At 40.7% G+C, this 17,474-nt stretch overlaps 1 protein-coding gene across 3 annotated transcripts in view; it reads right to left on the minus strand.

The window, feature by feature from the left end:
* The window catches only part of LOC120222071 (MOB-like protein phocein), a 41,522-nt gene extending 24,257 nt beyond the window's left edge, over nt 1-17,265 (minus strand). Inside the window, exons 1-2 of one of the 3 annotated variants that reach the window (XM_039219756.1) lie at nt 17,183-17,265; nt 16,412-16,576 (exon numbers count right to left, since the gene is read on the minus strand). In XM_039219756.1, the coding sequence (XP_039075687.1) occupies nt 16,412-16,576; nt 17,183-17,185 (168 nt within the window). In that variant the 5' untranslated portion in view covers nt 17,186-17,265. Of the gene's footprint in view, nt 1-2,308; nt 2,427-16,411; nt 16,577-17,182 lie in introns of those variants that run through there. The other 2 variants (XM_039219755.1, XM_039219753.1) reach the window with 2 other exon arrangements.
* Between the last annotated feature and the right edge of the window lie 209 nt (nt 17,266-17,474).

The raw sequence follows: 17,474 nt of genomic DNA on the forward strand, positions 1-17,474 counted from the left end.
CAAATGTTTTCTCTCATCATAACAGTCATATGCTTTAAACACTTACAAAAGGAACCAAAAACTGGCTTAATGAATATTCCCATGCATTGCAGGAAATAAACATTTACTGAAAACCAACTCTGTGCCTATATCCCAATCTAACCAATTAAAAAAATATACAACTAGAAAAAAAGGTAGGAAGATACTTCACCTACTCTGTTATAGTACTAAATAAATAATTTAGAATAGACCTATTTCACTTAAGGAAATCAATGTGACAGACAAGAAATAGGAAAGAATGCTGCTTAAGCAGTCTTTTTTTTTAATCCCTACCTTTAATTTAACAACCTTGATCTATGACAATGGGGGGGGAATCAAAGGAGAATTCTTATATGTTACTTACTGATACCATAGGAAACAGATGTTACAAATTAACTTAAAATATATTCTTTCTAACCTTTCAAAATTAAGAACTGAGTAAACAAAAATGGATGGCAATTCTCAGAATGTGAGAACCCAAGTCCACCTCAATATAAAAATATAAAAGCTGATCACTTAAGAATCAGAAACAATGTTCCCACAAAATAAGAAGTCAAGGTATCTGAGAAAAAGAGCATTTATTTACTTTTTTTTAATGTTTTATTTTTGAGAGAGAGATAGAGACAGCTTGAGCAGGGGAGGGTCAGAGAGAGGGACACACAGAATCTGAAACAGGCTCCAGGCTCTGAGCTGTCAGCACAGACCCTGACGCGGGGCTCGAACGCACGAAGTGTGGGATCATGACCTGAGCCAAAGTCGGACGCTTAACCGACTGAGCCACCCAGGCGCCCCAGAAAAAGAGCACTTAAAAAGAAGTTTGGAAAAAGTAAAAAAATATATATATATAATATTGGGGCACCTGGGTGGTTCTATTAAGCTCCAACTTTGGCTCAGGTCATGATCTCACAGTTCCTGAGTTTGAACCCCAAGTTAGGCTCTGTGCTCACAGCTCAGAGCTTGGAGCCTGCTGGACTCTGTGTCTCCCTCTCTCTCACTCTCTGCCCCTCCCCATCGTGAGCTCTCTCTCTCTCAAAAATAAACACTAAAATTTTAATTTAAAAAAAGAAACCATATATAACAAATTCCCAGTGATATGTCCACAAAACTGTCAAAAGTTACTGACAGTTAAATGTGACTCTGTAAGACTTAAGCTAAACTCTCTAAAATTCAGTAAGTACTAAAAGCAACTTGTTGAAGAGAAAAGGTCACCAATGAACCAGAGACTATGTAAGGCTGAGCAAATGCAGTCAATTATCTGGGCTTCAGTTTCCTTATCTGTAACATGGATCTGGGAAAGTGTCTGGAACTAAAAGATACTTGGGAAGACTTCCTTTCCAAAATTCTGTGCAGTATCTTAAAATCTTTTCTCTGGCATACGGTCAGAGCTCCATGATTTTTTTTTCCAGTTTGTTTTTCCCACTTATATCATTGTTTCTTTAAAAGTACATTTTAACACCTCTTGTGATTTTAGAGCATCTACTCAACAGCAATCCATTTCCGCTGGCGAATTAATCACATCAAACCCAAACGCCTATTTGAATTATTTTTTTACAATGCGAGGCATCCCGTCTTTTGAAAACCCCCAGAACCAATACCTAAACGAAAACCAACTCACCCCAGATACCGCCCTACTAAAAGTTGATTAAAATTATTATCAGTTTATTCCCTGACTGTGCCTCACACGTAATACCAAGGAAAGACATCTAACAAGAGTAACCTGATGATGAAAACTTGTTGGGCCAGAGAACAGCTGCAGCGAGAAATGGTCAAAGGCAAACTGCAGGAGGAAGATAATCGCTACCAGGATCCGGCTAGACAAGCTGGATGGCAGAAGCCGGGCAGGCACGTCACAAGCCAGGTAGGAACCGGAAGCCAGAACGAGGTTGGCTGTGTTTACAACCCCTTCCCACCGTGGCGGCACCGACCCCCACAAAACCCTAAGGGTCTCCACCTGGCCGGACGCGCCCCTCGGACGATGGTCAGTTGTAATTCAGGGGAAAGACGAGAACAAGTAGTCGCTGCCAACAGGGTTCCACACCGGGGCCCCGGCGGTCACAGCCCAGGGCTCGCCCCCAACCCCTCATGCCCACCCCCAAGTCAGGGCTCCGCAGGCCTCGCGAGCCGCCGCCGCCTCAGCCATACCCGGCTCCGGAAGAGCAGGCCGGGCACCGGTGCCCCTGCCCGCCAGTTTACCGCCCCGGCCCAATCTTCTCTCAGGGGCGGCCAACTTCCAGGTGCGGCGCGGCTCGCCACCGAGAGTCCCCACGCAGAAAAGGTGCAGAGATGGTACCTGCGCCTTGGTGCCCGGCCTGTTCCGCCTCAGCACTGCCGTCCCCTCCGCCATGACCATAGTGCCAGAGTCTGGGCGGCTGGAGTCGGTACCCGGATGTAAGGGAAGTCGGCCTGCGCGGGGGAGGGGGGGAGTCGGGGGCGGGACGGGGTGGAGCGCAGCTCTGGGTCCGGGCGTCGGGGAGGGGCGGCAACTGAAGGATCAGCCGTAGCCCGCGCAGAGCAGGGCGGGAGGACGAAGAGGAGTCCTGGGGAGGAACAGCTAGCGGAGGGAGGGATACGAGAGAAGGAACAGCCAACGACTCCCTAGTCGCAACGTGGAGGAAGGGACAGACATGGCAGCGAGAAGTGGCTTTGGGAAAGTCCGCAGGCCTGCACCGAAGGCTGCTTCGGAGTGAGCAGTATCTGCATGACACAATGGTGCATCTCCCTGGGTTTAGGTTAGTTACACTCAAAGGACAGAGCTTGCACAATGGTGATTGTTTCAGTAAACGCTTGTGCAAGCAGACACTCAGAGAAGCATAATTTTGTTCCGAAATCCTCATAGACAGGCAAAGTGGAAAAACAGGCCAGCAGTCGGAAAATTCCACCGATCCCTCATGAAACCGACTCAATCTCAAAAGACTAGGTTGGATTGTCAAATGGTATTTCCGCAATCCACTGACTTCAAAGCGAAAGACCTTTTCAATGACCAGTTTGTGTAGATAAAAGGCTGAGACGCTAATTATCTGAGAGTGGACATCTGGTACACTGCGTTAGGCAGACTAAATTAGCTCGTATTTTTTGCAAGTCAGAAGCAGGAGGAGAAAATGAATGCCCCTTGACAGATGGTGGGAGTTGTACATCTTTACAGGAATCTAAATTTCCTTTGTTGTAAGTTTTAAGTGTTCTCTTACGTTATGAAATCATGAAAGTTTTGACTAACTTTTGTTTTCCTGTTTAGAAACGTTAAATCTTGATCTGTGTTGAGAGAGGCCATAGAATACCAAATAGAAAGCAAGCTCAGAGTAAAAACTGCATATGCTAGGGTGATTTTCAAGAGAATAAAACATCACAATCCCATCAAATACACCTAAAGGTGTACCGGGAATGCTGAGAGGAGAACTATGTCACAGACAACCTCCCAAATGGAGGGAAGAGTGGAAGAGAGGTTGGTTAAATCAAATAGGTACAAAGCTGAGTAATTATCAGTGACTTGAACTTGGCTCAAAGGGGCCTGACAACAGGAAGTTGATTTGTCTTTAAGATTCATTCATTTTGGGGGCGCCTGTGTGGCTCAGTAAGTTAAGCGTTGGACTTTGGCTCAGGTCATGATCTCACCTTTCCTGATTTCAAGCCCCGTGTCAGGCTCTGAGCTGACAGCTCAGAGTCTGGAGCCTGTTTCAGATGCTGTGCCTCCCTCTCTGTCTCTTCCCCTCCCCAGCTCATGTTCTGTCTCTCTCTCTCTCAAATTGAATAAACATTTTTAAAAAAATCATTCATTTTGAAAGATGTATAGACTGGTAACTTTTCTAAGTAACTTAATTCCATCACTACCTCCTAGGATATCAAAAGATGTATTCATTCAACAAATATTTAAGCCCCACTATGTGTTCAGCACTGGGGTACAAGTATGAAAAGACCCAGTCCTTAACCATGAACTGCTTAGGGTCTAGCAGTGGAGAAAGAGGTGTGCAATCACCAAATCTCTTACTAAATACAGTGAGAATCCAGGACAAGTGGCGCCCAGAGTGTTGCCTCACTAATAGAGACATGGGGTAGGTCTGGGGAGAGCAGAGTCCTAGATAGGACTCTAAATCTGTGAACAACTCTACCTGATTTACTCCAAGGATTGAAGTTAAAATTTCTCAGATTGTGTGGTAATGTCCCTAAATGGTAAACAAGAGTTACCTACAATTGAAGGGGCTCATCCTAATGTTCTCTTAAGTCCAGATTTGTTATATTGTTTTAGCTCATCTGAAAAGAACAAGAGAAAAAGTGAGTAAATAGGAATTAAATTCAGGAACAGGATAGTCATTCATCTCTGAAAAATCTGATAAAGTTGCATTATGATGTCGACTCTGGCCTTGTTCACAGGAAGAACCTTGTTCTTTAGGATTGAAATGTTTCTAGCTCATAACCTTCACATTTAATTCCTTCATCCCTCTGCAGATTATGACCTCCAAACAAAACCAGTTTTCTAAACAGTGTTAATTTGGGGGGTGGGGTAAAGGAGGGAAGAAGAAAAAAATAAGAGCATGATCAGTAATAACCATTACATGTAATAATGGGTTACTTGAATATTTCAGTTAAAAAAGGAATAGTCTTTTTTTAAAAAATTTTTTAAAGTTTATTATTTTTGAGAGAGAGAGAGAGAGAGAGAAACAGTGGAAGCAAGGGAGGGGCAGAGAAAGAGGGAGACAGAGAATCCGAAGCAGACTCCAGGCTCTGAGCTGTCAGCACAGATCCTGATTTGGGGCTCGAACTAATGAACTGTGAGATCATGACCTGAGCTGAAGTCAGACACTGAAGTCAAATCACCCAGGTACCCCAGGAATAGTGTTTTTAAAGGTAATATGGACAGATGGAAAGGACTGGGCTGGGATTCAGAAAATCTAGATTCTCTTGGGGCGCCTGGGTGGCTTAGTCGGTTAAGCGTCCGACTTTCACTTAGGTCATGATCTCGCGGTTCCTGGGTTCGAACCCTGCGTCAGGCTCTGTGCTGACTGCCAGCTCAGAGCCTGGAGCCTGTTTCAGAGTCTGTGACTCCCTCTCTCTCTGACCCTCCCCTGCTCACGCTGTCTCTCTCTCTCTCTCTCCTAGAAATAAATAAAACATTTAAAAAAAAAAAAAAAGAAAATCTAGATTCTCTTGCCTGTTGACTGTAAGACTTTGAGCTATCAAATAAGAATCTAGGATAAGTCGCACACAGAGTGTTGCCTCCCTAAGAGAACCATTTCCTTATTTGTACGGAAAATAGTACACAGCAGTTCTTCCTCTCTACCTCATAGATGATGAAAGCAAGTATGAAAGCAAATACTCCTAGGGCACCTGGCTGGCTCACTTGGTAAAGCACGTGACCCTTGATCTCAAGGTTGTGAGTTCAAACCCACATTGGGTGTAGAGATTATGTAAAATCTTTTAAAAAATAGTAAATATTCCTTGACTTTTATTAAAGTCTGAAAGAAAATATTTTATAAATCCAAAATATCATGAGCAATTTAAAAAATATCTAACCTGTATGAAATTCCTTTTGGGGAATTTAAAAATCCAGGTAAAATAGTGAATGTCCGTTACGTGTAGGGCAATGAAGAAATGCTGAGAAACATGAATAAGATGTGTAAGCTACTTTCCTCAAAGGACTTAAAAAGGAATGGGGAAAGGTGATAGGTAGGCTACTACAAAGCAATATGTCTTAAATCTGTGGCTTGCTGTCCATTCCCCTTCACACATGTTCTTTGCAAAACATAGTTTGATCTTGCTCAGTATCTATCTCATCCCATATGACTAGGGAAAAGTAAACCCACCTCTACCTGAGGTTTAAGTCCCTATTGGCCTAAGCCAATGTTGAGTTAAAGGGTAAGCATCTGACTCCATTTGAGCCTTAAGAGATATAAAAGGATATCTGATGGAGGACATTAGGGAAAAGTTTGTTCTTGAGGAGATAACAAAAGAGATGGTCAAGATGGTCCCTTTTTTCTTCCCATGAATATTGCCAAGTTTGGGACTTCACCAACCATGTTGACTTGAAGGAAGCCAGCCTAAGAGCAAAGCTGACACACTGAATGATGCATGAAGTAGTCAAAATATGCCTTAAAGCAGAGGCATTAAAGCATGCAGATTTCATTCCAAGCCAAGTAAAGATGAAGCAGCAGAGAAACATGGGGTTGTATGTTCATAGTTGAACAAATTAGTGCCTATATATGGTTTCATACATTTCCTTTTTTTCTTTAATGTTTATTTATTTTTGAGACAGAGAGAGACAGAGTGCGAGCAGAGGAAAGGCAGAGAGAGGGATATATAGAATCAAAAGCAGGCTCCAGGCTCTGAGTTATCAGCACAGAGTCCAATGTGGGGCTCGAACCCATGAAAGGCGAGATCATACCTGGACCTAAAGTCAGACACTTAACTGACTGAGTCACTAAGATACCCCTGGTTTTATACATTTTTCAATGTATTAAAAAGAGTTGAAACTTAGACAACTTTGACTACAGATAAGATACCAAACTCCTATGGCACTTCATCTTTCTCTATAGAATTCTAGGATATTTGATCAAATTGGTGATTGTGGTAGCCAGCCGCCAAGATAGCCCCCAACAATTAGTATATCCTGTATGTACGCTTTTAATGGGTAAACTTTATTTTATTTTTTTAAGTTTATTTATTTTGAGAGAGAGAGAGCACATAGGTGGGGAGGAAAAGAGAGAGAGGGAGAGAAACCCAAGCAGGCTCCACTCTTCAGTGTAGAGTCTGACGCAGGGCTCAATCCCACAACCATGAGATCATGAGCCTTGAGCCAAAATCAAGTCTGTTGGTTAATTGACTGACCACCCAGCCACCCCAAACTTTATATTTTTAAGTATATTTATTTATTTTAAGAGAGACAGCACAAGCAGGGGAGGGGAAGAGAGAGAGGGGGAGAGAGAATCCCAAGTAGGTTCTGCAATGTCAGCACAGACCCCAATGTGGAGCTTGAACCCACGAACTGTGAGATCATGACCTGAGTTGAAATCACGAATGGGACACTTAACCAACTGAGCCACCCAAGCATCCCTGTACACTTTTTGTTGTTTATTTTTTGGAATCTCTCTACCCAACATGGGACTTGAATTCATGACCCTGAGATCAAGAGTTAACATGCTTTTCCAATGGAGTCAGCCAGGTACCTCCCTGATATGTACATTTTTGTGTGGTTCTCTTAACATACTAAACTGGGCTGGCCTATAAAATAGGATACTGTGAAAATGATGTGTGACTTCTGGTATTAAGTCATAAAAAACATTGTAGCTTCTGCTTTGCTCTCTTAACTCACCTGCCCTGCCCTATGTGAGAAAGCTGCCATGTGTGAGGGCAGTTAAGAAGCCTTATGAAGGGTCCTGGGGCAGAAATGAGGTTCCCAACAAAATCAAGCATCAACTTGCCAGAGTGAACCAACCATGTTGGAAGAATAGTCTCGAGGCCCAGACAATCTTTGGATGATGGCAGAGACACCCCCCACCAACAAGGACCACCCAAATAAGATGCTCCCAAATTTCTGACCTATGAATACTGTGAGATGCTTATTGTTGTATTAAGCCACTAAATTTGGGGTGATTTGTTATGTAGCAACAGGTAATTAACACAGTAGTTCCTAAATTTTCAGGAAGAGAAAATATGATCAGGAGAGATCAGTCACAACAGACTATTATCATTTCTTCTTTTCAATAGGTCACCAGATGTCTTTCATAAATTTAGCAGGACTTTCTATCTTTATTTTCCTCGATGACCCTAATCTCTATTTAATATTGTGCAGGAGCACCTGGCTGGTTCAGTTGTAGAATATGTGACTCTGGATCTCAGAGTTGTGAGTTTAAGCCCCACACTGAGGTAGAGTTTACTTTCTTTCTTTCTTTATTATTTTTTAATGTTTATTTACTTTTGAGAGAGAGTGAGCAGGAAAGGGGCAGAGAGAGAGGGAGACACAGAATCTGAAGCAGGCTCTAGGCTCCAAGCTATCAGCACAGAGCCTGACTTGGGACTCAAACCCACTAACCATGAGATCATGACCTGAGCTGAAGTCAGATGCTTAACCACTTAATTGACTGAGCCACCCAGACGTCCTGAGTTTACTTCAAAAATAAATAAATAGGAATGCCTGGGTGGCTCAGTTGGTTAAACAACCATCTTTTTTTTTTTCAGCTGAGGTCATGTTCTCATGGGTTTGAACCCTGCATGGAGCTCTGCACTGACAGCATGGAGCCTTCTTGGGATTCTCTCCCTTTCTCTCTGCCCCTTCTTGGCTTTTGTGCATGTGCGCAGGTGCTGTCTCTCAAAACAAACTTAAGAAAAAAGAAAAATTTTAAAAATGAAATGCTATTAATTTAGTTGTTTATTTCTCCCTCCTCAACTTTATTCATTCCTTATCTCTAATGGTGCCTGGCACTTGTTCAAAAAAAATGAACAACTTAAAAGGAACAAACTGGCCTTTTTGAAATGACACTCAAGTCAGATAAGTAAGAACCCACTGACGCTTCTTCCAAGGCAAGTCTCTAGGCTAAATGATATGGAAAGACGATTTTGCAAGACTTTAGATAAATTTTAACATGTCTTAAAGAACTAGGCTTAATCTGTAAATTATGTTTTATAACAGGAGAATTTCCAGATTAAGCTAGCATTGAAATTAAAAAAAAAAACCCAACAACTATAAAAGCACCTACGGAAGAACATGTAAGTATTAGAGAAGACTTTTCAGTTTGACATAATACCCAGAAGCCATTAATTCAGCTATACCAGAATGACTTTCTGCAAGTTCAAAAAACAGTAACAAAATCAAAGCCAAAATGATAACCAATTTCCCTAATAAACAAATATATCACATATATCATAAAAGGCCAGTCATCCATTAGAAAGATGGGAAGATATTGACAGTCAGTAGGTCAAAATAAAACCTTTATAACATCCTGTATTATTGACAGTGGGAAGAAATCGGTCTCCTACATTGGTGTTAGGCTGTTGATAGAACTTCTACGAAGGGCAACTTGGAGATATGCATGTGTACATACATATATGATCAAAATCCACATGCCTTTTGACAGCAATTACATGTCTAGGAATTTGTCTTAGAGATATACTTGTTCACAAGAGCAAAATAATATATGCAAACATTTTATTCAATGCAGAAGTGTTTCTAATGGCATAAGAATAGAATTTAAATATCTATCAGTAGAGGGGCACCTGGGTGGTTCAGTCACTTAAGACTTGATTTCAGCCCAGGTCATGATCTCATGATTCGTGGGTTTGATCCCTGTGTCAGGCTCTGCGCTGGGTGTGGAGCTTGGGATTCTGTCCCTTCTCTTTCAAAAATAAATATTTATAAGTAAAATAAATAAATAAATATCCATCAGTGGAGAATGCTTAAATTACGGTTCACTCATATAATAGGACATTGTATGGCTATAATGAGAACTAAAAAAATCTCTTTATGTAGTTTATAGATTAATTCCAATTTGTTAATACAAAAAGAGTGTCAAATGGTATAGATGGAATGATATTTTTTGGAAAAAAAAGATATTTCACATACATGACACGTATGTATGCATGTCCTTGCATGTATACACACACCCACAAAATAGATACATAAAATATCCCTGAAAATATAAATCGTAACACTAATTGCCTCTAAGGATGGAACTGTGTGGCTGGGGGACAGGGAAGTATATTTTTCACTGTATTATCTTTTTAGTGTATATCCTTTTGAATTTTTAACTATATGAATGTTACCTATTTTTAAATAAAACCGAAGTTTAAGAAACAAATAACAGGCCTGACTCAAAATGTTAAGGGATGTCTGGTACTCTCCTTTTACAGTTAATTCTTTAAAAAAAAAAAAAAAGATTTTTAACGTGTATTTATTTTTAAGAGAGTGAGACACAGAGTAGGTGTGGGGGAGGGGCAGAGAGAGAGGGAGCCACAGAATCCGAAGCAGGCTCCAGGCTCCAAACTGTCAGCAGAGCCTGATGCAGGGCTCGAACTCATAAACCATATCATAACCTGAGCTGAAGTTGGAGGCTCAACCAACTAAGCCACGCAGGCACCCCTACAGTTAATTCTTAAACTAAGAGGAGCTATATTATTTGTCACATGTCACTTAACTAGTATGTAAACAACACAGGATCAGAGCTTAGATTTGATTGGGCTTTCTCTTCAAGGTTGCTTAATGGCAAAAGAAACCATGTAAATACTCTTCACATAAATAAATCAAAATATTTAAAAAAAATAAAAAATAATGGGGAACCTGGGTGGCTCAGTTGGTTAAGCATCCAAATTCAGCTCAGCTCATGATCTCACGGCTTGTGAGTTCAAGCCCTACATCAGGCTATGCTGATAGCTCAGTGCCTGGAGCCTTCTTCCAATCCTGTCTTCTCTTTCTGCACCTCCTCTGCTTGCTCACTCTCAAAAAAATTTTTTAAATAAATCAAAAGTTTAAAACTCCATTTTGTTGTGGATGCAACAAACTTGAAAACAGCAACTAACTTTCTGGAAGAGGCATGATTTGATGTCACTCTGGAGAGCAACCTGGCAGTATTTATCAAGGTTAAGAATGTTCAGAACCAGGTTAAGTGCATTGTCGAAAGAGTACAGAGAAGACTTACCTTATCAAATATCAAACTTAAATACAAAAGTTTATATTTATATTGAATACGATGTGGTAGAATAGAGAAATAAACGGAACAATCCTATAAAACCCAGGAAGGTGATACCTCAAACTTCAAGGTGGGGGAGTGGTGGTGGGTAAAAACAAATAATAAAGCTGAGACAAGCTAATCATTACTTAAAAAATAAAAGTCAGAAACATAGACCATATAGTAAATAAAGTATGAATTAAATGCTCAAAAGAAAAAAACTACAAGAATGAGACTTGACTAGTTACAAGAACTGCACATCAAATTAGGATATTACAAGTTAGACCTTTCATATCCATGTTGGTAGGTAGTAATGCAAAATAGTGCAGCCACTATACAGTATAGAGGTTCCTCAAAAAGCTAAAGATAGGGGTGCCTGATGGCTCAGTTGTTTGAGTGTCCGACTTCAGCTCAGGTCATGATCTTACAGTTTGTGGGTTCAAGCCCTGTGTTGGGCTATGTGCTGACAGCTCAGAGCCTGGAGCCTGCTTCGGATTCAGTGTCTCCCTTTCTCTATGCCCCTCCCCCCACTCATGCTCTGTTTCTCCCTGTCTCAATAATAAATAAACATAAAAAATTTTAAAAAAATTTTAATAGAGGGATGCCAGGGTGGCTCAGTCCGTTAAACAGCCAACTGTTGATTTGGGCTCAGGTTGTTATCTCAGTTTGAGTTATAGCCCCTGAATTGGGCTCTGCACAGTGTGGAACCTGCTTGGGATTCTCTCTCAAAATAAACACAGTTAAAAATTAAAAATAGAGAAGTGCGTGCTTGGGTGGCTCAGTCGGCTAAGCATCCAACTCTCGATCTCAACTCAGGTCATTATCTCATGGTTTGTGAGATCGAGCCCCATGTTGGCCTCTGTGCTGACAGCATGGAGCTTGCTTGGGATTCTCTCTCTCCTTGCCTCTCCCTAGCTGGTACCCCTACCCTTCAAAATAAATAAATACACAAAAAAAATAGAGGGGCACCTGGCTGTTTCAGTCAGCGGAACATGTGACTCTTGATCTTGGGGTTGTGAGTTGGAGTCCTGTGTTAGGTATAGAGATTACCTAAAAAAATAAAGTCTTTAAAAACAAATACCATAGTTCTATCTAGCAATCCCACTTCTATGTATTTGTCCTAAAGAAATGAAAACAGAATCTCTAAGAGATGTTAGCACTTCCACAATTGCAGCACTGTTCACAAGAGCTAAGATGTGGAAACAACCTGAAACAACCTAAATGTTTATCTACCAGAAGAATGGATAAAGAAAAGTATGGTATATAGACACAGTGGAATATTATTAAGCTTTAAACAAGGAAATACTGCAATATGTGTCATAACAAAACCTTGAGGGCATTGTAAGTGAAATAGCCAAACACAGGACAAATACTACCTGATGCCACTTAGGAGTTAATCTTTTTTTTTTTTAATGTTTTATTTATTTCTGAGAGAGAGAGACAGTGTGAGGAGGGGAGGGTCAGAGAGAGGGAGACACAGAATCTGAAACAGGCTCCAGGCTCTGAGCTGTCAGCACAGAGCCCGATGAGGGGCTCGAACCCACAAATTGCGAGATCATGCCCTGAGCCGAAGTTGGACGCTTAACCGACTGAGCCACCCAGGTGCCCCAGGGATTAATCTAAAACAGTCACTCAGAGACGCAGAGTAGAATGGTGGCTGCCAAGGACTAGGGAGAGAAGGGAAATGGGGAACTGCTAATCAAGACATAATGTTCCAGATAAGCAAGATGAAAAAGTCCTAGAGATGTGTTGTACAACCCTGTGCCTATAATAAAAAATACTGTATTGTAAACTTAAAAATCTGTTAAGATTAATCTCATGTTCTTACATAAATAGAATACTAAAACAGAAATGAAATCTTATATATAATCCCAACTTTTTAAATAAAAATTTTTGTATAACATATTTTCTGGAATAACAGGAGGGAAAACAATCTTAATGATAATGCTTGTACAACACAATAGCTCCTTGGGAATTTTATTAGTTTCCCAAACTCTTTGTGGAGAATAGTTTAAGCCACGCTTTTAAGTCAAACCTGAGTTCAGTCCCAAGCTATGACTTAAAATTGGTGTCACCTGAGCAAGTTATTCTTTTACCTATGAGGAAAGGAGCATCTGCCTCACAAGGCTGCTAGGATTACCTGCAATTGAATAAGATTATGTTAAATGTCTAGAACAGTGCCTGGCAAATGCTCAAAAATAGTAGTATTGTAACAAAGATTCCAGTTGCAATTTTACCTATTTTAATCCTTATTTTTCTGTTGACCAAAGGGTAAAATGACAACATATTATTGTGAAACAAGTGGTTCCACACCCTCAATACCTTTATTTTTTAGCCCAAATTTCTCACACCAAAATCCTTTTCCCTATTCCCAGTAGAATGTCACAATCTAAAATTACTTTTATTTCTTTTAGCAATTCTGCTGGAAATGCACTATGGGACTACTTCAAGATACAAAAAAAATTCCTCCATCCTTCTAAATTAGATTATAAATGGAGCCCTGGAATTTTAAATACACCAGGTAATTCCAAGAATGAACCAAGGTTTGGAAACTACCGCCTTCTATCTCAAAAGTCATTTGCTTGGGTGTTCAAAAAACCTAATTGGGAAATGGGAAAGTCATGGCCTCTAGACTGGATTCCTAACTACAACTTACCAGCCAGAAAGCCTTGAACAAGTTTCCTCATCTCCTCTGAGTCAAGCTTTGTCATTGTTAAAACCGGGACATCCGTGCTCAAGGTTTTAAGAGCAAAGCACATTAATTCTAGCTATGCCTAGGGCACAGTAGGAAAACTGATGACCTGCTCTAGTAATATAGAGCGTTTAATCCTCATTCTTTTACCGGAGTATGAAAAAAATTAAGCCTTATTATACCAATGAACATACATTAATGTAAATATGCACATACTTTCCTGAGGAGGATATGACCAAAAGTGGAGACTATTATTCCATGCCATTTACAATTTCAGCTAGCTTTCAATTCCACAAGACAAATATATATATATATTTATATATATTTAAAGGATATAACTTTAAAGACATCATCATAGACTGATTTGTAGGTAACTAAAACTAGAAAATGATTTTGACCATCAAGAATAGATGGTCTGAGGTAGTTTAGGAGTTAGTAATCAAGTCTGGTGTAGGACTGTTTGGGTTCAAAACTCCCACTAGCTGCTATAACTAAATCAAGCTGTCCAGCTCTAATTCGGTTTCCTATTTGTTAAATTCAATGACTTATATACTAGATACCAATAATTAGCACTCAAGTACCACCCATCCCTGAAACCACAGCAGTTATCAACCAGGATTTAAGTAATGTATATCAAGTGCTTAGAGTTATCTGACAAAACAGCCACAGATGAAGTTCTGGCCAGCAGCATCTAGAGATGGGCTATGTTCAAACCCTGGCTTTGCCACTTCCTATGGAGTGTGTTTGGTTATTACTTGTGTGTGCCTTACCTTCCTCATTTTCAAGATGGAGAAGGATAGTAGCTAGCTTACACCATCATTGAAAGGTTAAGCCAATTGATACACACCAAGTACCCACAACAGTAGCCAGTACCTAGAAAATGCTCCTGAGGCCTTGGCTATAGTCATTATCACACAGCACCTGGCACATAAAAGGCAGTCAAGCAACCAATGGTAGCTATTAAACCTTGCCATGAACTTTTTGCAAAGTAAATAACGTAATAGTATGAAGTTTTAAAAACTGGAAATGTTCACTTTTTCTGAATACTTCAGAAACAAACTTAAACACTAGATTCCATAAATGAAAAAGGATATTCAATAAAAGCTTGCTATTGTGAAGTTAGAATACTGATATCTTAATTTTTTTAATGTTCATTTCTTCTTGAAAGAGAGGGAGAGACAGTAAGGGGGTCAGAGAGACAGAATCTGAAGCAGGCTCCAGGCTCCGAGTTGCCTGTACAGAGCCTGATGAGGGGCTAGAACTCACAAATCGTGTGATCATGACCTGAGCTGAAGCTGGAGGCTTAACCAATGTAGCCACCCAGGTGTCCCTGAATATTGCTACCCTTTAAAATGTAAATAAGTGTAAATCCATGGCTTTCATCAGGATAATTTCCTTTTTTTTGAATGTTTATTTTTGAGAAAGCAGGGGAGGGGCTGAGAGAAGGGGACAGACAGCAAAGAGCCAGCTGCAGGGGTTGAACTCAAGAAAGATGAGATGAACTGAGCTTAACCAAATGAGCCACCCAGGTGCCCCTGTATCAGCATAATTCCTGTAATAAAGCTACATTCAATGTGAAAAGTGGAAAGCCTATTTTCCAGAATTCTCTGCAGGCTACTTGAGAAAAAAAAATACTAGCACATACTAGAGAACCCTAAAACCATCTTAAATCACCAAATAAAGATTAACCACTCATTTATGCGTTTTTATTTGATAATATTTATACCAGCACACTACAACTAAATTTTAGAGACACTGGATATATTAGTTTGGATATCGTTAGTTTATTATAAAAGAGAGACAAGAAAATTATTTACATGATGAAAGATTTCACAACTTCACTGGAATGGGCAGCTTCACTTCATGCCATTTCAAAAATGATTTATTTCAGTCTACATACTTTCCGAGAATGTCACCATCTCTAAATAAGAAATAATCCTTGTCATCTAGAACTACTTTGGTGCCTCCATATTCTGGGAGAAGAACTTTATCTCCAACTTTCACACTGACTGGCTGAATTTCTCCACCCTTAAGAAAATAAGGATATTTACTGGTAAAGATATCTAGATCACCAAAAACTTACACCTAACTTTTATTAATCAAATGTGCTCATTCAAATCAACTGTTAAAAAAGGACGTTGTGGCCAAGTGGTATGACTTACACTGTAATCGTAGCTTACTCAAAAATAAACTGTAGAATTACACTTTGGAATAATGAATATATGGAGCTTAAACTAAAGCCAGACTTCAGTGTAAAGTTCAAGGGGTTATACTGGAAAGCTAACTTAAGCTAACTTTTTAATTGTTAAATATTAACATTAACTTCTAGACTATGTGAAATAAATCAGTTTTAAACCAGATATACAGATGTCATCTTTAACTTCTTCCAACACAAAAATTCAAGAGGTGTTCCCAGAATTTGGAACATACACTTCTTTATGGTTCAATTTCCATTAAAGTGAAGTGGGCAGCATAGTGCCCACTCCTCAAAGCCTTCCTATTCCTGACTCTGGGTTAGCCCATTCCTATAACTTTCTTAAAGGCAACTGGAACAATGCAATTAACGTATTTAACCCCAAGGGCATTTACTGTGTATTTTGGCTGACTTTGAGGTCTGCAGTCTAACCAGTTACTGGAGAATGCTTATTAAGGCTAGGATTCAAACTGTTCTTCTTCAAAGTAGGCCAAAAATTGCTAAAAAGATTAGGGCAATAACAGTGTTAGGGGTTAGAACAAGACTTTACATTTCCCCTCAACTAGTCAAAGCACCCCCAGATCATCTTGAAGAATTGTTTGTTGTTTTAATCAAACATTTGGATTTTAAAGAAAACACTGGTCATACTCAGCTACCAAATGGCTATTGATTTTAATACTCTGGAACTCACCATCCTACAAAATAAGCGAATTTATTTTACAATCATTTTCGTCAAAAAAACATATTAGACATGTGAATTAGGAAATGATCTTGAAGATAACACAGAGACTTTCAATCGCCACCAAGAGTTCTTTTTTCCCCTCTACCTAAAACTAGTTGCACTTTAGCCCCATTTACCTTTCCTTTAGAGCCTGATCCAACAGCCACTACGGTTGCTTGCAAAACTTTTCCTTGAGACTTTTCTGGAAGCATAATGCCTCCTTTGGTTACAGTTTCGGCTGCACTCCTTTCAACTAAAACTCGGTCAAAGAGGGGAAGAAACTTTCTAAACGCTTGTCCTGCCTGTAAGAAAAAAAGTGTTAAACTTAAAAACAAAAGCAGTATGTGATTATGTTCTAAGCGTTACACGTCAAAAAGCACGTGTAGCTTTCAAAATTAAAATCGTAGCCAAAATTCCGATTATTCGTTTAAGAAAACCATTTGAATGTTTTGCTCTACATTCCGAGTTTGATTTCCCATTCAGTGATAGGGGTCGTTGTTGCTCCTCTGACCAGCAATCAGACTAGAAGAGTAACCTTAGTTTAGTTCAAGGTCAAATATTTTCCTACCTCCACTGGTCTGGAAAATTTCAGCAAAACTTAAGTCAACCCCTTTCCCTTGGGCCACGCTTTTCAAAATACTACACACTCACAAAGACCTCGCAGAAGTGGGTCTGCCGCTGCGCGTGCGTCCGGATTCCCGCCCCCAGGCCCACAAGTATGCGGGGTACACGCGTGCAGAGCCGTTCGCAAAGAAAAGGGTCAGTGGGCCTCGCCCCTCCAGGGTTACTGCAGGCGCGGCTCCCTGAGTGACCCCCGCCCCTCCTGGTAGGCCTAAAAATAAGCATCCAAGTACCCGGGTGCTTTAGGCAAAAGGGGCTCTTCGTCCTCCAGCCCACGTGAGACTCACCATGACTCCGGCCACCGCAGTTCCTACTCTGCTCTGGAGCTGCCGCCGCTGCAAGGAGACCCGCAGTCCGACCCCCGGGCCACGTGAATGTGGGAAAAGGCCGCCCAGCGCGCAGGCGCGCTCGCTCCCGCCCCCCGCTCCTCCCCGCAAGGGAGGGCGGCCGCACCAGCGCGCGGCGCGATTCGTCCCGAGGGCTGTGCGCCGGCCACTGACGTGAAGACAGGGAGGCGGAAGAAAAGAGGAGCTCTTTCTAGGCTTTTCTAGGCCGCCAGCCGGGGTGAAAGTACTAGCT

The sequence above is a fragment of the Hyaena hyaena genome, unplaced genomic scaffold, assembly GCF_003009895.1.
Source record: "Hyaena hyaena isolate Hyena2069 unplaced genomic scaffold, ASM300989v1 scaffold_832, whole genome shotgun sequence".
Classification (NCBI taxonomy): Eukaryota; Metazoa; Chordata; class Mammalia; order Carnivora; family Hyaenidae; genus Hyaena; species Hyaena hyaena.